This window comes from Sus scrofa, chromosome 15, assembly GCF_054392235.1.
Source record: "Sus scrofa isolate SSC_HxYL_T2T_F1_AM1 chromosome 15, Sscrofa_HxYL_maternal_Yorkshire_Landrace_v2.0, whole genome shotgun sequence".
Lineage (NCBI taxonomy): Eukaryota > Metazoa > Chordata > Mammalia > Artiodactyla > Suidae > Sus > Sus scrofa.
Window position 1 is genome coordinate 143,323,893 of NC_139397.1, and position 20,505 is coordinate 143,344,397.

Genomic DNA, 20,505 nt, shown 5'->3' on the forward strand with positions numbered 1-20,505 from the left:
AAAGAAAGTGTTACTGAGTTTGAACAATAGTTTGTGGTTCAGATTATATGAAGACTCATCAATTATTGATGGATATCTAGCAACCATTGGTAATTTTCCTTATCATTGAAAAAAGTCATGTGGCCACTATACAAATGAGAAGCATAATAGGTGACAAAAAGCACCTATTTAGTATATGCAGTAGAGAAATTATTTTTTTCCTGTAATAAAATCTGAACTTATGTGGCACTGTTTTTTACTGTCTGTGTAAGACTTGGTAGAGCTCTTAACACTTCTTCCGTATGTTTTCCTTTTTAATGACTGTATAGAACTTAATTTTTTGAAATATCAACTCATAAAATATTGAAATTGTAAGACAAAATATTATGCTTATATATGAGTTTTAAACATATTTCAAACTGATATGTGTAATACATTACTTTTTGTAGTTTTAACTGTTTGGAGCACTTTTTAAACTAAACAATAAAAAGGCAAATGACCTAACTAAAAAATGTGCAAAGGATCCGAATTGACATTTTTCCAAAGAAGATATGCAAATGGCCAGTAAGAACACTAAAAAAAATGTTCAATATCATTAGTCATTAAGGATATACAAACTACAGTGAGATATCACTTTACACCTACTGTGATGGCTATAATAAAAAAGACTAACAAGTGTTAGCAAGAATGCAGAGAAATGGGAGTTCCCGTGTGGCACACTGCAAACAGATCCAACTAAGCACCATGAGGTTTCAGGGTTCGATCCCTGGCCTCACTCAGTGGGTTAAGGATTTGGCGTTGCCATGAGCTGTGGTGTGGGTCGCAGACACGGCTTGGATCCTCTGTTGCTGTGACTGTGGTGTAGGCCAGCAGCTGTAGCTCTGATTCAACCCCTAGGCTGGGAACCTCCATGTGCCGCGGGTTCGGCCCTAAAAAGCAAAAGCAAAAAAAAAAAAAAAAGAAGAATGCAGAGAAATGGCACCCCTCATACAGTGCTGGTGTGAATTTAATTTTAAATATCATTTGATACAGTTACTTTGGAAAACAGTTTGGCAGTTCTTCAAAAAGTTCAACGTAAAGTTACCGTATGTCTCAGCAATTCCACTTCGATGTATATACCCCAGGGAAATAAAAACATATGTCCACAGAAAAGCTTGTACATTGAACGTTCATTGCAACATTATTTATAATAGACAAAAAATGGAAACAACCCAAATGCCCATCAACTGGTAAATGGACAAATAAAATGTAGCACAACCATACAATGGAATAATTTAAGTACTGATTCATTCTGTGACATGGATGAGCCTTGAAAACCTGCTAAGTGAAATAAGCCAGCTACAAAAAGCCACATACTTGTGATTCCACTTACATGGAATGTTCAAAATAGGCAAATCCATTGAGACAAAAAGTAGAATAGTGATTTTTCCAGGGCTTGTGGGAATGGAGGAATAAGAAATGACTGCTAATGGGTAAAGTGCTTCTTGGGACGGTGATAAAAAATGATCCTAAATTAAATAGTGAATTTTGTGAATATACTCAAAACCGTTGAGTTATACACTTTAAAAAGCAGAAATTTATAGTGCATGAATGATACCTCAATTAAAGATGCCGAAGTAAAATAAAAACTGTATGCATAGGTAAGTCATTCAGCTATTTAACTTCCCCTAACCAGACTGCGGGGACTTCATCTGAATCTCTAGCACCAAACCAATGCTAGCAAGTGGGAGGCTCGCTCTCTCTCTCACTTCTCTTTTTTTTTTTTTTTTTTTTTTTTTTTTGAGCAGTTAAACAAGTGAACTAAATACATACATCATCCTAAATTGAATTCCTTTGACTCATTTCCCAGGGGCGATGAAATGGGTCCCTGTGACTCATTTCCTGATGACGATGTGTCTGGTGGTTCCACTGCTTCCCTTCCTGGAATGGCTTTTGCCATCAGCCACTTACCAAATATTATCCATTTGCTCAAGTGATGTGATGAGCAGTCTAGTCATAATCGATTAGGTTTTAGCACTTTATGGATGAGTATTCTAAAATTTCATCTGAGATGCTACTACCTTAGATTCTGGGATAAGGAAACCAGACAGGCTGTGTCTGGGATGAGAAAATGTGATGACTTACTGCATCGTGTGTGGGTTGAGGCGACATGGAAGGTGGAAGAGAAGATACAGCTGGCAGTGGACTAGCCAAAGTCCAAATGGAAAATCATCCTGTCCCCAGCTTAGAAAACACCTGCTCTCTGTGTTTCTCTACTGCTTTGAAAGGGATACAGCGCAAATCAGGAAATAATTTATTTGTCATCAAATATTTCCCAATAAATTGATTGTCCTTATCCAGAGAGAATGAACAGTGCTTGTAGTTACTGCTAAAACATACCGAGGCATCTGGTCATCCCCACCCCACCTGCTGCCCTAGTTTACCCAGCAACCCAGAGTTTCTGCGGCCCCGCTGGCGTTGGCAGTGCAGTAATTAAGAACTTGGGCTGTAGAATCTTTCAAATCTGGGTTCAAATTCCAGATCCTCACCTCAGAAAGCATTGCACCTTTGGCAGCTCGTTTAATTTCCCTCAACAGTAGTTTTTCCCTTTGTAAAATGTCATGATACTGATCTTTCTGGATTACCATCAGAATTCAATTAGATCGATGTACGATGTACGTATGTGGTGACTATTATTGTATCTTAATTATTATCGTGGTGGATTTTACTTTCAAGTTTTACTTTGAAATTTTTAATTTTAATATTTTGGGGGGCGGGGATGGGTTGGTTGTTGCTATGCTGGTGGCATATGGAAGTTCCTGGGCCAGGGGTTGAACCTGTGCCAGAGCAGTGACCCGAGTCACAGCAGTGACAATGCCAGATTCTTAACCCTCTGAGCCAGCGGGGGTCTCCTCAAGGTTTTACTTCTTCAGAGTCTACATTTCTTCTAGAAGTGGCCTAATTTTTAAGAAGAAAATTGGGGTCTATATGCTTATATTAATTTATAATTCTAGCATTATCTGCTTAACCCTTCATCCATGAAAATAAATTTGAGAAGTAAATTTCACCCATTAGTTGTATACATCGAGTTAATAAAAATGAAATCTTCCATCGAGGTCAAATAAAAATAACTCCTGCCCTCTGTGGATAAACCAGTAATTCCTTTAATAAGCCTATATCTAAGGAATACTTTTTAGTTAACGTGGGTCATTATATGAGTTATCACTGAATTCACTGAAGACTTTAACACCTAGAGGGACCCTTGGGAGAGTTTGAGCCCCAGGGTTTACAAAGGAGGAAAGGGCTTTTTAGGTTTAGTGCCTTATCGACAGGAGGACAGCTATACTGTGACATGGACAAAATGATGCCACTTCCCCCCTTCCTAATCAATGTTTGTTCCAAGGCACCAATCCCTGAACTAAGAAAAAGACAAATAGTAATACTGGTCTCTTGCCCTTAAGGTCTTACTTCATGTTCTCCCTCCCATTAGCTGTTCGAACTCCCCAGTCAGTGTACGTCTTCCATCTGCCACATCCTCCCGACCCATCCTAGCCGATCCACCTTAAAACACTCAGGCTCTTTTCTGACCTCAAGTTTAATGGGCTTCGTAGAGCTGCCAGTGGTAATTATAGCCTCTCCCGCTGGATTCTCAGAGTCTTAGGAGCAATTATAGAGCTGGTTATTTCTGGGCAAAAACACTCAGCTCTCGTTGAAAAGGGCTTAAGGAAGATGCTGGTCCTACCTGCCGGCTCCTGGTGGGGGAGCAGAGTGTCCCAGACACCTTTTTTATGTTGCCTTTAGTGGTTCTTGGTTTCTAATTCATTGCTCCATCCTGTGACATATAGCTCAAAGAGAAAAGAATACCCATGAACACCCTCCTTGAAAAATAGTCAAAAGCTGTTTTGCAGACCTTGAGTCCCAGAGAATTGGGCGTATCTCTTTGTTCTTGCCTTGGTGCTGCTGGCAGGTCTTTCTACCCCAGGATGAAGAGGCTGGTGATTGAGCTGAGGAAAGGCCTTGCCCTCGGGGCAGGTGGGGCTGGTACAGCAAGTTTTGCAAGTGTGGGGTTGGTGGGAGGTAGCTGGGGTCAGTCTTCTCTCTGGAAGCCGAGTTTCTGGCCTGTTGAAAACCTGGTGGGACCCTTATATGTAGAGTGTTAACAAGTATCCACATAGATTAGACATTTTAAGTTTCTCATTTCAAAGGTTTTCTTTTTCTTGTCCAACTATTGGGCCCGTATTTTTTTTTTTTTTTTTTTTTTTGGCAGCTCAATTTTGCTTGTATCCAATTACTACATTTTTTTGTAACAAGCAATGAAAAACACCACCACAAAAACTCTAGATTAAATTGGGAGATCAGGAGTTCCTGTCGTGACTCAGTGTTTAATAAATCTGACTAGCAACCATGAGGTTGCGGGTTCGATCCCTGTCCTCACTCAGTGGGTTAAGGATCTGGCATTGCTGTGAGCTGTGGTGTAGGTGCAGATGTGGCTCGGATCCTGCATTGCTGTGGCCCTGGCATAGGGCGGTGGCTACAGCTCCGATTAGACCCCTAGCCTGGGAATCTCCATATGCTGCAGGTGCAGCCCTGGAAAAAGACCAAAAAAAAAAAAAAAAAAAAAAAAAGTTGGGAGATCATTTTAATGTCTTCTTTTAAAAATTTATTTAATTACTTATTTGGGGCTATGTCCACAGTATGCAGAAGTTTCCAGGCCAGGACTCAAACCCTAGCCATAGCAGTAACCTGAGCCATAGCAGTGACTATGTCAAATCTTCAACAGCTAGGCCACCAGGGGACTCCCTTAATGTCTTGTTTTTAAATGGCATCAGTGTGATCTTACATTAGCATGGATTTTTTAAAAAAAGGAATATTGGGAGTTCCTGCTGTGACACAATGGGATCAGTGGCGTCTCTGAAGTGCTGGGATGCAAGTTCGATCGACAGCCGGCACAGGAGTTAAAAGGATCCTGTGTTGCCACAACTGTGGCTTGGATCTGATACCTGGCCTGGGAACTCCATATGCTATAGGTCAGCCAAGAAAAAAACAAAACAAAACAAAACAAAACAAAAACGGGCTGGTAGGGGGGGGAATGTTCGCTTTTAGGATAACTTGATTTTCTGAGTTTCCATCACCTGCTCTGGTGACCTCCAGGAAGAAATGTCACTTGGGCATCCCTTATGAAAACCACTGATTTGATTTTGAATGGATTTTTTTGTTGTGGTTATTATCAGGCTTTCCTTTCCCTGCTGTTTTAGATGATGCGCCTTTTTAAAAAGCAGTCCAATTTAACTCTTTCCAGCAGACGCAATTGTGCTTTTGGTTTTCAGCTTTGCTCCTTTATTTTGCGAGTTTTCTGTGAAGAATGTCTTTGGCCAGACGCTTAAGGACACGGCTGCTGAACTGCGTACTTCGGTGAGCAGGGAAGGGTCTGCTCTTCTGTGTCTGACCCTCGTATGCCTCACGTGCGACACTGCTCTGTACCCCTCGTCACTGGCCTTGTAAATGGCTTTAAATGGATTCCTGGTGATGTGGCCACCTGCTATCCTCTGGAAAGAGAGAGAAGTCATCCATTCATCAAATATTAATTGATGCCTTTACTGTGAAAGGACCTGGGAATTCAAAACCAAAACACGTCGCTCCAGCCCCCTAGAAGCTCAAGGTCTTGTAAACAAGCGCAGGCGTGGTTGTGTTGATGAACCAGTAAGATCGTGTAAAAGGCAGCTGTTCACACAGGTTAGGGAGTAACTGAGTCTGTGAATGATGGGGGAGGGAGGACAGCTGGAGAGCTTGTTTTTTTTTTTAAAGTGGGTGTTTCCCATGTGTGTGCCTGGCACTGTTGCAGGCACCAGCACACAGCACTGAGTAGACAGGCAGACAGGACTCCGCTGTCATGGAGAGATCGAAAGAAACAATACATAAGGGCCAACGGAGAAGCAGAAATTCAGTGTTTAGAACATGGCAATTTAAGGGCTACTTCAGGTCGAGTGATCAGAAAGGAACACTCTAAGGAGGTGAGATTTAATTTTAGACCTGAAAAATTAAGCAGGAATCATTTGTGCAAAGATTTGGAAAGCGTTGTCCCAGGCATAGACAACAGCTAGGGCAAAAGTGTGCAAGTTGGCACACGCTTTATGTGTTTGAGAAATGGTTGCAAGGCAGGTGTGGCTGGCGGGTGAGGCTGATGCACAAGGGTGGTGGGCAGGGGTCAGACCCTGTAGAGCCTTGCGGGCTGGGTAATGGGTTAAAACAAACCCAGACTGTGAAGGGAAGCATTGGTGTATTGTCAGCTCGAGTGTGGTGTGGTCCAAACCCCAGCTGCCATGGGGAAAATGGAATTTAGTTGGGATAAGAGTGAAGCATGGAGAAGAGTGGAGAGGTTGCATTGGGATTTCAGTAAAGAGGCAGTGGCTCGTACTGGGGTTGATAGTACTGGAGAAAGAATTGGAGGTTTTTGAAGGAAGGAAGAAATTCACCAAGTATACATAGTGAAGGTAGGACAATCAGGCTGAGAGCGAGAAAAGGGAGCTGCCAGAGAGGGGCTGGAAAGGAGGGCTTTGGGGTCTCGGTCAGCCCAGGTGCCATATTGATCTAGACAAGTTCTTTGCAGCTTAATTTTTACTTAGCTTTAAAACTTTTTATTTGGAGATGGGTGTATATTTACAGGCACTTATAAGAAATATAAGAAAACTATAATTTGAAAAGATGCACGCACCCCAGCGTTCATGGCATCACTATTTGCAATAGCCAAGACAAGGAAGCAACCTAAATGTCCATCAGCAGATGAATGGATAAAGAAGATGCGGTACCTACGTACAATGGGATACCACTCAGCCATAAAAAAAAAATGAAATAATGCCATTTGCAGAAACATGGATACACCTAGAGATTATCATACTAAGTGAAATAAGTGCAACAGAGAAATACAAATATGTGGAATCTAAAAAATGATACAAATGAACTTATATACAAAACAGAAAGAGACCGACAGACATAGAAAAACTCACAGTTACCAAAGGGGAAAAGAAGGAGGTAAATTAGGAGTTTGAGACTAGCATATACACACTACTAAATATAAAATAGATAGCATGGGAGTCCCGTCATGGCTCAGAGGTTAACAAACCTGACTAGTATCCATGAGGACACAGGTTCAGTTCCTGGTTTTGCCCAGTGGGTTAAGGATCTGGAATTGCTGTGAGCTGCAGTTTAAGTCTCAGACCTGGTTCAGCTCTCTCATTGCTGTGGCTGTGGCGTATGCCAGCAGTTGTAGCTCTGCTTGGATCCCTAGCCTGGGAACCTCCAGCTTTAAAACAGACAAATGCCAAAAAAAAAAAAAAAAAAAAAAAAAAAAAGATAACCAATAAGGACTTACTGTATAGCACAAGGAACTTTTTTTTTTTTTTTTTTTTGGCTTTTTTAGGGCCCCGCCTGTGGCATGTGGAAGTTCCCAGGCTAGGGGTTGAATCAGAGCTGTAGCTGTCAGCCTACACCACAGGCACAGTGGCACCAGATCCAAGCCACATCTTTGACCTACACCACAGCTCACGGCAACACCAGATCCTTAATCCACTGGGCAAGGCCAGGGATCAAATCCTCATGGATAATAGTCAGATTTGTTTCCTCTGAGCCACAAGGGGCACTCCCAGGAACTATTTTCAATATTTTATAATAACCTATAAGGGAAAAGAATCTAAAAAAAAGATACATATATGCGTATCACTGAATTACTTTGCTATACATCTGAAACTAAGACAACATTATAGATGGACTGTACTTCAATTAAAAAAGAAATAATGCAAAGAAGACCTACACACACCATTTCCCCAGTTTCCCCCAATAGTAACATCTTGCATAACCACAGTGCAAAATCACAGCCAAGAAACTGATGTTACTTTGACAGTGTGAGGTTTCACCAGTTTTACAGGGCACTCAGTTGTGTGTCCTTACTTCTATGTGTGTACTTATGTCTATGCAATTTTATTGCATGTGTGGATGTGTGTGACCACCGCAGTGAAGACACAGCAGTCCCATCACCAGGACCCCTCACGTCACCCTGTTATTGTCACATTCACTCTCTCCCCTCCCTTCTCTCTAACCACTAGTAAGCACTCCTCTGTTCTCCATCTCTGCACTTTTGTTATCTCAAGGATGTTATATAAACAGAATTATACAGTATGTATCGTTTTGATCTGGCCTTTTCCCCTTGGATCCTTTCAACTGAAATCATCCAAGTTTTGCATGTATCAGTCTGTGATAATCCGGGGATGGAGCAGTCAAAGCTTGTTTGACTCTGCACCTGTTGAAGCACTTCAGAGCTGTTTCCAGTTTGGGGTTATTATGAATCAAGCTGCTATAAGCACTTATGTATAGGTTTTTTGGCGAGCATTAAGTTTCCATTTCACCAGGATAGATATCCTAGTGTACGACTGCTGAATCGTATGGTATAAACATGTATGTGGTTTTGTAAGACACTGCCATCTACTTTCCCAGAAGGGCTGTACTGTTTTCCCTTCTTGCTAACAGTGTTTGAGTGACTCAGTTTCTTTGCATCCTTGCCAGCTTTGGGTTGTCACTATTTTTTATTTTGGCCATGCTGTTGGGTATGTAGTGATATCTCACTACGGTTTTATTTTTTTTTTAATTTTTTAAAGAGTTTTTTGTTATTGTTTTGTTTGTTTTATTTGTTTGCCTTTTGTCTTTTTTTAGGGCCACACCTACTGCATATGGATGTTCCCAGGCTAGAGGTCTAATCAGAACTGTTGCTGCCAGCCAACGCCACAGCCACATCAACACTGGATCCCAGCCACATCTGTGATCCACACCACAGCTCACGGTAACCTGTATCCTTAACCCACTGAGTGAGGCGAGGGATCGAACCTGTAACCTCATGGTTCCTAGTTGGATTCATTTCCGCTTTGCCACGACGGGAACTCCTCACTATGGTTTTAATTTGCACTTTTCTAATGGTTAATGACGTGGAACACCTTTCCATGTGTGTATTGTCATCTGTATATCCTCTTCAGTGAATTGTCTATTCATGGCTTTTGACCATTTTCTAACTTGTTGCTGTTTTTCTTACTATGGAGTTTTGAGAGTTCTTTATTGTAGTCTAGATACATGTCCTTTGCTGGATATGTGGTTTATAAATATTTTCTCCAAGTCTATAGCTTGTCTGTTCCTCCTCTCAACAAGGTCTGTAACAGAGCAAACATTTTTAAATTCGATGAGGTCCAATTTGTGAATTTTTTTCTTCTTTCATTTGTGTTTTTGGTGTCAAGTCTAAGAACTCTTCATCTGGAGTTCCCATTGTGGCTCAGTGGAAATGAATCTGACTGGTAGTATCCATGAGGACGCAGGTTCGATCCCTGGCCTTGCTCAGTAGGTTAAGGATCCGGTGTTGCTCTGAACTGCGGTGTAGGTCGCAGATGTGGCTTGGATCTGGCATTGCTGTGGCTGTGGTGTAGGCCAGTGGCTACAGCTCCGATTTGACTCCTAGCCTGGGAGCCTCCATATGCCATATGCTATAAGGATTATCTATTAAAAAGATCTTCACTGGAAAAAGATAGAAATAGTTAACTAGGAACTTATTATGAGATGGTATTCCAAATTTATATGGGAAAAAAAACCTTCCTTGATATTGATAGATTCCAAAGATCTCAAACTTGAGCACATTTCAGAATCACCTGGAGGACTTGTTAGAACACAGGTTACTGGCCACACCCCAGACTCCTTGAGAATGTGAATTTGTAATGAGTTCCCAAATGTTACCAATTGCTGCTGGCTCTGGAGGCTACACTTTGAGGTTGTCTGTTCTGTTTTTAACTCTACTGAGGCTAAGAAATTTAAGGCTGTGGGATATTTAAAAAGGAGAGAGAGAGACCAAAGACTGTCCTTAGGTCTATAAAGACTTTTGATGAGCAGACTCCTAGGTGTTACCTCTAAGTGTGCAGTGGATGAGGGGAATCATGAAGGCAGGAAGCCTCGAGTTGTACATCTGGACAATGGTAAGTTCTGGGGTAGAGGTTCGGGGGACCACGGAAAGCATGGATTTCTATACCTAGAGTCCTTCTAAAAACACAGGTCATCCTTTGTGCTGAATTGTTTAGAATGTCTCCTGTCTCATGGTAAATGTTTAAGTTTCTAAAAATGTAGGATATGGCGCAAAGTCAGTATAGATTCATTTTTCCTAATGTCTAAACCTACTACGTGTAGACATTGCATTCTTCAGTTTTATAGATGTCTTTTCCTCTATGTTAGATTTGCATTCACTTAGCTACACACAAGGATTTTTCCTCTGTCATGACAGTCAGGTACTCATGGTGTATTCTCACTGTGGCTTGGCTAAGAGTCCTTGTCATCCTTATCCCCATGTCACGCAGAGATGTCACAAGTCCTCATAAGTCTTCATCATCCTGCCCATTTATGTGCATAAATAGTGTGTGTGTGGGGGGGGGTCCTTGATCAACATCCATTTTGCCTCCTTATTTGTTCTTTTCATAAGAATGAGGTAGAGAATTACTCTCAGAAAGTGGCAAATACAAAATTAAAACATTCTCAGCATTTCCAAGAAGAGTAAGAACAAAGAGGTTGGGATCTAAATCTTCAGGTGTAGGCTTAAACTGGGGTCAGTGAATTTTGATGGCTCCTGGGTACCCCCAGCTCCCAGTCCATCTCAGCACAGCCTGGCACAGAGCCATCGATACCTAAGAGCCAGATGCCTGCTTGCCTGACCTGGTCACGACCTTGTGCAAACATCCCTCTCTGTGATAAGCATTTTGGGTGGAAGGTTTGAAATGTATTATGTTCATCCTAAGAATAGCCTTTCCAGGGATGGGGATAGGCTAAATTTGGGGTAAAACACCTGCTATTCCTCCGGAGTGGCAACAACCCAAACTGGCTTCAAAGCAAGGTGAGAGGTAGGCATTTTCGGAACGAGTGATAACATTTCCATTGACTGCAAAGAAATGAGTGTCACAAACAGTGAGACGAGGAAATGGAACTTGGGTTCATAAGGCTGCTCTGAGACCGGCTTGTGATCGTCCCCTAATGCATCTGTGATTGTAAAAGAAAGGAATCGGACAACTGGGGAGATTCTTCCCAACAAGGGTTTCTTTATTTATCTTGCCTGAATTTAGAGACCACAGAAGTTCCTTTCATAGCAAGACAAGAAATAGAGTTAAAAAGAGAGATCTTTGGCCATCAATGTATGCATTCTTCTCTTTATGATTTAATTTTCAGCAGTACAGAACTGCTGGGCAGAAAGAAACAGACGAAATGCCATGTAATGGCATCATGAAAAGAAGAGCAGGCACTGACCTTGTGGGAAAGAATTTACGAAAAGCAAAGAAGTTAGTGACTGTGATTCAATTTTCAGTTTGTTCAGTAAGTGAATCCATCTCCAGAAGCCGGGCTGTCTTGTTTTCATAGTTCTTGTTCACCTCAGTAGCAGGGTCTTTTGAAAGGATCAGTTTGTGATATGACAGAGAAGAAAATAGCCAATGATTGCTCTTGAGTGTGCCCGAGTGACTTCCAGGTCACGGAGAGAGATGGGGAGAGTTGGAGCAAAGCCTTCCCAACAGATGAGCTTGCTCCCAGCAAACTTAACTGGAGGCCGCAGCCGCCTAGCAGCAGCACTGCTTCTTGCAGCAGCTATTCTGCTGGCAACAGCACTTCTGCTGGCAACAGCCCTTCCCACAGCCACAACCACACGAGTTGCACCTGCAGGTGCGGCGGTAGCAGCAGACCACGGGGGTGCTGCAGCAGCCCCCACAGCAGCCACAGCAGCAGGGGCAGCAGCCAGAACAGCAGCCCACTCGGTAGCATCTGCAGCTGGTACAGCTGTTGCAGCCACCACAGCCACCACTGCAGCCACCGCAGCCACTGCTGCAGCCACCGCAACCACCGCAGCCTCCGCAACCACCACAACTTCCACAGCCACAGCAGCCCATGGTGTCGTTAGAGAGGACTCAGGAGAGGTGAGGAGGAGACTCAGGAGGTGAGAAGGTCTGATGCTTGCCTCTGCCAAGGGGCCCTTATATACTACATCTGGGGCCTGACACATGACGTGCAATTTGTTTCCTCGTTGCTGTTTGGACCAGTTTCTGTGGCAGCCACTTATTTCCTGTTTGTTAATACCTCACGGATGCACACACCTTGATTTTTTAAAATTTTTGTAAAATTCACTTGTCTTAAACAGGGAATCAGAACTACTGAAATATTTAATGAAACACTGTATTTTTCCAATTTGTCTGCCTGTGTGAGCGCACTTCTCTGGATTCTTCTGCATGGTCTAAGCTGAGGACAGACAGCTTTCCCTCTGCTCTTGCTGATCAGCAACAGCCTGCAGAAGAAAGAGATTGGAGGCTAACTGTCTCCATCCTTTTGTCTACTTAGATGCCTTTTATTCGACATCTTATCTAATCACCCTTACCAAGCAACAGATTAGATGTATAGAGTCTTTACTATTAAAAATGGATTTCAGGGAGTTCCCACTATGGCACAGTGGCAAACGAATCGGACTAGGAACCATGACGTTTCAGGTTCGATCCCTGGCTTCCCTCAGTGGGTTAAGGACCCGGTGTTGCATTGAGCTGTGGTGTAGGTTGAAGATGCGGCTTGGATCTGGCATTACTGTGGCTGTGATGCAGGCCGGCCCCTGTAGCTCTGATTAGACCCCCTTGCCTGGGAACCGCCATATGCCATGGGTGCCCTTGCCTGGGAACCGCCATATGCCATGGGTGCGGTCCTAAAGAGACAAAAAAAAAAAAATGGATTTCATAGTCAAAGAAGCCTAGGAAATGCCTCATAATATGTCTCCATTTGGGAAATTGACATTAACATACTAGAAGTGATAAGAAGTCCCGAAGGAGAGAAAAAAAAAAAAAAACACTCAAAAACATCAGTATTCAGCAACAAAGAAATTTCTTACCCATCAAATAGAAAATGTAATTTAAAAAAGAACACTTTCAAAAGAGCCGGAAAAATTCTCATAAAGCAGTGAATAAATCTAATGACATGCAGTTCTTTAAGGAGAAAATTATTAAGTTTTGTTGAAGGACATTAAAGAAAGAGAACAAGTGAACTCTATTAGTTTCTGAATAGGAATTCTCAATATCTAAAAGATGTAAGCATCTTGAGTGGCTAAGGCACATATCCAGATATCTGGTAAAACATTATTTCTGGGTGTGTCTGTGAGGATATTTCCAGAGAGGATGAGCAGTCGACTGAGGAAAGAAGATCCAATCCAACATATATACAGGGTGCGGGGGGGCAGGGATGGGAGAGATGGATAAATAGATAGATAGGTAAATGGATAGATAGAAGTAGGATATAAATTGAGGAGTCCCAGAGAGTAAAACTTGACACGTGATAACTGTAATTAGAAACATGCAAATTAAAACCACAATGTGGTACCCAACCTGGTGGGTATAAAATGTATACCCACCTGATTATCAAAATGTTCAAGACTGATGATACCAAATATTGGTAAAAGTGTTGATGACTGGACTTTTCATGCCCTGTTGGGTGGGAGTGTCAATTGCTACGACCACTTTGCAGAGCAATTCAACCTCATCTGGTCAAGTGGAGGGTGCATATTCTCCCATTTATTCTTTTATATCAGGGCATGTTAATGCAGAGAATGATCCCAATCTATTTGATGAGTTACAATCTGTTGCTGTCATTATTTTGATACTCAAGCAGGACAAGATTTTGTCTGGGGCCACACCTGCAAGCTGGCTTCCGTAGTTTTTAAAAATATCTCCAGGAGTTCCCGTAGTTGCTCAACGGTAGCAAACCTGACTGGTATTTATGGGGATGCGGGTTTAAGCCCTGGCCTCGATCAGTGGGTTAAGTATCGGGCATTGCCATGAGCTGTGGTGTAGGTCACAGACACTGCTCAGATCTTGTATTTCTGTGGCTGTGGCGTAGGCCGGAAGCTGCAGCTCTGATTCGACCCCTAGCCTGGAAACCTCCGTATGCTGCTGGTACAGCCCTAAAAAGAAAAAAAAAAACAAAAAGTCTCCATCATTTGTTGAGGACTCAATTATCGTCTTGGCACAAGGTGTTCAAAGCTTTTATCATCTTTGCCCAGCCCCAGATCTGGAATCAGCCTTTTCTCTAAGGAGTCTGGTTCTTTTACTGGTGAAAGGCAAGTATTTAGAATCCAAGATCTAGATGCTAGATGCTCTTAGGGCTGAGGTTATTTTCTATACCAACAGTCAGTGCAGCTATAACACAACACAGGAGTTTTTAAACATTGTGGCACTCTGCAGACTTGGGCAATAAAACCACAGGGTTGGAGTTCCCGTCGTGGCTCAGCGGAAACAATCTGACTAGTGTCAGACACAGGTTCGATCCCTGGCCTCACTCATTGGGTTAAGGATCCAGTGTTTCTGTGAGCTGTGGTGGAGGTTGCAGACGTGGCTTGGATCTGGAGTTGCTGCAGCCATGGCATAGGCCAGCAGCTATAGCTCTTATTCGACTCCTAGCCTGGGAACCTCTTTATCCTGCAGGTGTGGCCCTAAAAACAAAACAAAAACAGACAGCGTTAGGGAGTTGGGAAAGAGCACTCAAAACTTCATAAATGACTTGGTAAAAAATAGAAATGTAGTAAAAATTATGCACAATTTTACACGTTATGTGTTTTAAAATATGTAAGTCCTATGATAAATGCGATACTTTACCTTGAAAGAGACTTGGAGTTTGCTTGTGGAAGTGGGCCTGAGAAAGGTTGCAGTTGTGCTATTGTCAAGCTGTGAAAGGGGCATGTGTGAAATGGGGGGAAATTTGTACCTACGGGTGTGATGAGTGAAGCTCATCACACAGGTAGCTGGCAGTTGTTTGAAGTGTGTGTGTGTGTGTGTTAGCTGGGTGAGGCTATCTGCATTTACTTGGTGTGTCTCGTGCACAGAATCCCACACCAGCAAACACAAAATTTGCTTTATGCTCAAATCATTCCCTAACATATCAGTCTTCTCGAACCCATTTTTTTTCCAGCTTTACTGAGGTACCATTAAAAAATGAAAATTGTATCTGTTTGAGGTGTGCAATGTGATGCCTTGAGATACGTCTCTATTGTGAAATGATTTACCATAATGACGTTAATTGACACATCCATCACCTCACATAGTTAGTGTGTGCGTGTGTGCACAGTGAGGAGCCACTCTCTGGAGCAGAGTTCAAGTATTTGATGCATTGTTGTAAACGGGAGTCACCACGGTGTAATTGGACCCCTAGAACTTATTCCTGTTATAACAGCAACTTTGTGCCCTTTGACCATCATCTGCCCGTTTCTCCCAATCCTCCAGCCCCAGGGCAGCCAACATTCTACTCTGGTTCTAAGAGTTTGACTTTTTAAGATTCTACCTATAAGTGAGAACATGCAAAATTGGCATTCTGGGTCTGGCTTACTGACTTAGCATAATGTCCTCTTTGGAACAAATTTGAGTTTTCGAAACAAGTGTTAGAGAAGAGCGGACTGTATTATCAGAAAACATGTGAGATGCTAGGAATTTAATTAACTGATCTGACCTCTGTATGGTTTCCACTTGTCCCTTTCCTTGTAGGATTGTTCATGTTACATTATTGTCCTTGCTTCCGTGTCCTTTTTCATATGCTTTTTATGCCTCTTTAAGGCCAGTTTCACCTCTCATTCATCTTTTTTTTCCAAGTGCTGCACAGACTTGAGAATGTGGTAGACGATTATTAAATTTTGATGAATTCACAAAGAAGGATGAGCCGTGCTGCCTCCTTTTAAGGTGCTGTGATTCTGGAGCTGTGCTGTCCTACATGGAAGCCACTCACCATACATGGCTATTTAAAAGTAAATTAATCAAAATTATATAAGTAAAAAATGTGGTCCTTCAGCCCCATTAGTTACATTTTCAGTACTCCATAGCCACATGTTGTAAGTGGCAGCCACAGTGGCCAGCTCAGAATAGTACTGAGTTCTGGTGGTAGTACCGGTCTAGACTCCAGTGGGTAAAAAGTTATAGCTCCTCATTATCCATATCAGTCTCAGAAGACCTTCCTCTCACCTCCTCACAAAAGAGAAAAAAAAATCCCACGCTGGGAAAAGATCATTGAAAACATTTGAGACTGATGAAAGTCTTCTTCAGAAAAATAATATTTTCAAAGGCGGTAAATCCATGTAATAAAGTCTACAGTATTCAACGAAGGAATCAAAGCCAAGCGGTAGGAATGTGTCAAGAAAGAGATGTGTCAACTGTGTAGGTCTTGGAAATCAAAGTTGTCCAAAGAGCGTGTGCTGGATTTAGCCTCCTGGGGGCCATTAAGGACTTGAATTCGAGTAGTGTAGGTAAAGTGGTTGTTTGGGGGTTTGAGTGAAATAGTTTGGGGGGTTTTGGGTGAAGATTTTTAGGAATTACAGTAAGTGAATAAAACAATGACACCCAGGATATTCACTATAATGTCTAATTTTGTTTTTAAAACAATGCATCTGTGTCTACACAAAATTCTGGAAGATAATTACAAAGGGAACAGAAGTTATTTCAGGAAAGTGTGATGGGAGGTGGAATATGTATTTTCTTTGTTTTCTATGTACTTGTCAACTTGTCTACCATGCATGTGTGTGGCTTTCATTGTCAGAAAAAGCAAAAGCTATATTAAATACGGATAACGTGCTCTCCAGTTATCAGTAATTCAATAGTGAAATTTGCGGGTTTTCTCCTATTTGTTCTGGATATTAAAAGATTGGCCCGTATATCCTCTTGCGCCTTCTTTGCTGACTGCTCTTTCCCTCATTCGTGATCCTCCCACTCAACCCCTACTTTATGGTATGTTTCCCCAGCTTTACCAAGGTATGATTGACAGTTTAAACTGTGAGATATTGAAGGATACCTCATGATGATCCGCTCCCCGTGCATTGTGAAGCATCATGCTCATGCCTGTCATCTAGAGGGAGCTTGTTTTGCGACCACACTATTTCCTCTCTGTCCAGGGGAGGAGAAATAGAAGGCAGCAGCAAGATGGGGAGGCAGCCTGGATCCAGCAGAAGGTGGGAGAAATGCCATCTTCAAGGTTTGGGATGCTGATGAGAAGGTTCCCAAACCTTGGATGTGAACATCCAACTGTCTCTAAGCCACCTTTTTTTCTTCCCCCTTAATGGCCACACCCACAGCACATGGAAGTTCCCGAGCCAGGGCTTGAATCCAAACAGCTGCTGTGACCTACACTGAGCTGTAGCAACACTGGATCCTTTAACCCACTGCAGGCCAGGGATGGAACCCACACCTCTGCAGTGACTTGAGCTGCTGTAGTTGGATTCTTAACCCACTGCCCCATATGGGAACTCCTCTAAGCCATCTTTTAAACCGGACATTAAATCAGACACACAAGAGATGTGCAAAAATGTAAAACAATGTCACTGGGCTCACTGAATTTTTCTTTTTTGGAAAATGTATTTGTCCCCCAAATGTGTTATTTATGTGAACACTTTGGGGGTTTTTTTGGTTGTTGTTGTTTTTCATTTTAGGGCCACACCCGAGGTATATGGAAATATTCAGGCTAGGGGGCAAATCAGAGCTGCAGTTGCTGGTCTACGCCACAGCCACAGCAATGCCAGATCTGAGCTGCGTCTGTGACCCTAAACCACCGCTCACGGCAATGCCAGATCCTTAACCTACTGTGCACGGCCAGGGATCCAACCCGCATCCTCATGGACGCTAGTCAGGTTCATTACCACTGAGCCACAGCAGGAGCTCTTTGCTATTTTTAAATGAATTCATAAATACATATTTTAAAAGATGTCTTAGTGTTAATTTCTAACACAAATAGCAATAAATACAAGACACACAACAATGCTTTGGGGTCCTTCATGCGTTTTTAACTGCAGAAGGGCTCCTGAGACTGAACAGTGTGAGAACCGCTGCTGCACCCTTTCTCTTCTCTGCCATCAGGATGCTTTTCTAAATCCACCATCAGGATCTGAACTTGGGTTAGTACTGGGAGCGCTCACCTTTGGAGTAAAGGAAAGCGGTGTTGTCTTGAGTGAAAGTTGGCTCAACGGTCTAGTAGGTTTGCACCTTTGCGAGTCACATGACCAGTTGAAGCTCTAAGAAGATCTACAGTCAAAAAGCCTGTTTCGCTTTGCTTACATGTATTACTTTTCAAACATGTTTGAATATCTTTTGTACTGTAGCCTTTACCATCCTATGGAATTAGTGTTCTACCAAACACACCTGCAGAAGCCAACATAGCCCTTCTGCAGCCAAGGATCTAATGTGAGTCCCGAGCTGATGCTGCGGAAGTCAGCCAGATGTCTGAGGAGGGGGGCTTTTGGGGGAACAGAGGGTCTTCCTAGAAATTCTGAAACCTTACTTCTCTGCTGCCTTGTCACCTGCTCTATGATTAAGACTGGACGTACAAACATGACTCATACAAGAAGAATTAATTACAAGGCAGAAATCTGAGGATGCGGAGATCCTGAAGATGGACCTGGAGACTCTGGGATCCCCCAGTGAGGGTGATTTTTTTATCATTTGCTTAGTGAGTTCACTGCTTGCACTCAGGGCACCTATCTCTGGCAAGAGAAGCAGACCTATCTGATAGTTTTTGTATATGTGGCCTCTTTGATTTGTTGATATTCAGACCAATGATGGCAACAGTGATTTTGAAAGTTACTTTCTTTTTTTAATGTTCTTTATTCTCTTTCTCCCACTGAAAGGACCCCTAGGAATTTTTGCTGGAGAGCTATGAAGGCTACATGATTCCCCTGGGGAAATATGAGTGAGCAAAGGCAAACATCAACAGGCAGGTGGGTACCCCCAGTTCGTCTATTCCAAGACTGGTCGTATTTGAAAATAGGGATAGGTCTTTTGCTAAATATTCCAAAGGTAAATTTAGCTTGACTGAAAAGACATGACTTGGTGAGACTAAAAATGTCTAGTAGGGAAATGAGCAGGAGGAGGAGGCTGAGGTTTTCCAACAGAAAACTGAAATAAACAATTACAGGGAAGTGGTCATGTGTCTTCCCTCTCCTGTCCCCATTGTTGGTATATAAGGGCCTGCCCAGTAGAAGGTGGCATCACACCTCCCTCACCTCCTGAGTCTCCTCCTCACCTCTCCTGAGTCCTCTCTAACGACACCATGGGCTGCTGTGGCTGTGGAAGTTGTGGTGGCTGCGGAGGCTGCGGTGGTTGCGGTGGCTGCAGCGGTGGCTGTGGTGGCTGCAGTGGTGGCTGTGGTGGCTGCAGCAGTGGCTGCGGTGGCTGCAACAGCTGCACCAGCTGCAGATGCTACCGGGTGGGCTGCTGTTCTGGCTGCTGCCCCTGCTGCTGTGGCTGCTGTGGGGGCTGCTGCAGCACCCCCGTGGTCTGCTGCTACCGCCGCACCTGCAGGTGCAACTCGTGTGGTTGCGGCTGTGGGAAGGGCTGTTGCCAGCAGAAAAGCTGCTGCCAGAAGCAGTGCTGCTGCTAGGTGGTGAGTCTGGTTCCTACCCTGCCCTGGAGCTGTGGGAGGCTACCCATTCTCCTGCTGGTAAGACTGCTTCACTGCTTTGGTCCACTTCTTCCTCCTAAGCCTCTGTCACCAGCTCTTCTTCTCGTGCTTCCTGTACCTCATGCTTTGTCCTTCTGAGATCTTTCTTTGCTCACACTTGGCCAAATTTACTGCAAATGCACAGTACTGCATGAAACAACATGAAACAAATATGCGACAGAGAACCGATGATAAGATTGCTGGGCAAAGCCGAAAACGTAATATTGCTGAAAACCCTAATTTATGAACAAACCCTAGTTTGTTCATCTGTGTTGTTTAACGTTTTATAAATATTCAGGCATGAATTTGGGTCATTTTGGAGCTTTCTGCCTCTGTGCAGTCTTCTCTGTATTTGCTCTTTTAAATTGCTTAATAAAATGGCTTAATGCACAAAGAAATTGCTTCACTTGCCACATGTTTTGTCAGTTCTTTGTTAGTGTCCTCACCTCCTGTGCCGTAAGTGCGATGCTGGCTCCCATGCTTCTGCATCCCCACCCCCTATCCCGGGGTGGCCCTGGGATGGGACCCTGCTCCTGGAGCCTTTTATCAGAGACATGCATAGTCCCCCATTTCTGCTGATCTCTAATGACGTCATCTGCGGGGGTGTCTGTACTCAGACTCACCCAAGGATCTTCCAGGGTGGGGATAGGTGGTGGGTGGTGGGTGGGGGTCTTTGTAACTTTTGCAAAATCTAAGCAATGAAAAATGGACCCTAAAGGAAGGCAGGACATGCGCGGTCACTACGCTCTGGTGCCCAGTGGTTTCTGAAGAGCCTGGGAGGCACTGGCTAGGGCAGCGAGCTTGAATGCCATGGTTGGTCCTGCAAGGCTCTTGTTCTTGCTGGTGTCCTTGGCCTTGCCTCCCATGGCTGTGTTTTTCTCTTGATTTTGTGCGGTAAACTCCCCAGCTGCTGACTGAGTGGGTTCCCTCGCCTCATTAGGCAGGAGTGGTTGCACCACAGCGACCAAGCCCTAGTTTCCAGCCCAGTCCCCCAGCAGTGCAACAGGGGGCTCCTCTCCTCTCATTTGCACGCTGCTCCGCTCCCAGGTCCAT

At 43.4% G+C, this 20,505-nt stretch overlaps 1 protein-coding gene across 1 annotated transcript; it reads left to right on the plus strand.

Annotated features, from left to right (window-relative positions):
- The first annotated feature begins 19,055 nt into the window (after positions 1 to 19,055).
- LOC146396171 (small cysteine and glycine repeat-containing protein 9-like) lies at positions 19,056 to 19,451 on the plus strand. Its single transcript, XM_084999128.1, has one exon. It carries the CDS (start codon positions 19,063 to 19,065, stop codon positions 19,390 to 19,392), a length of 330 nt encoding a protein of 109 aa, XP_084855254.1. The 5' UTR covers positions 19,056 to 19,062; the 3' UTR covers positions 19,393 to 19,451.
- Positions 19,452 to 20,505: the final 1,054 nt, after the last annotated feature.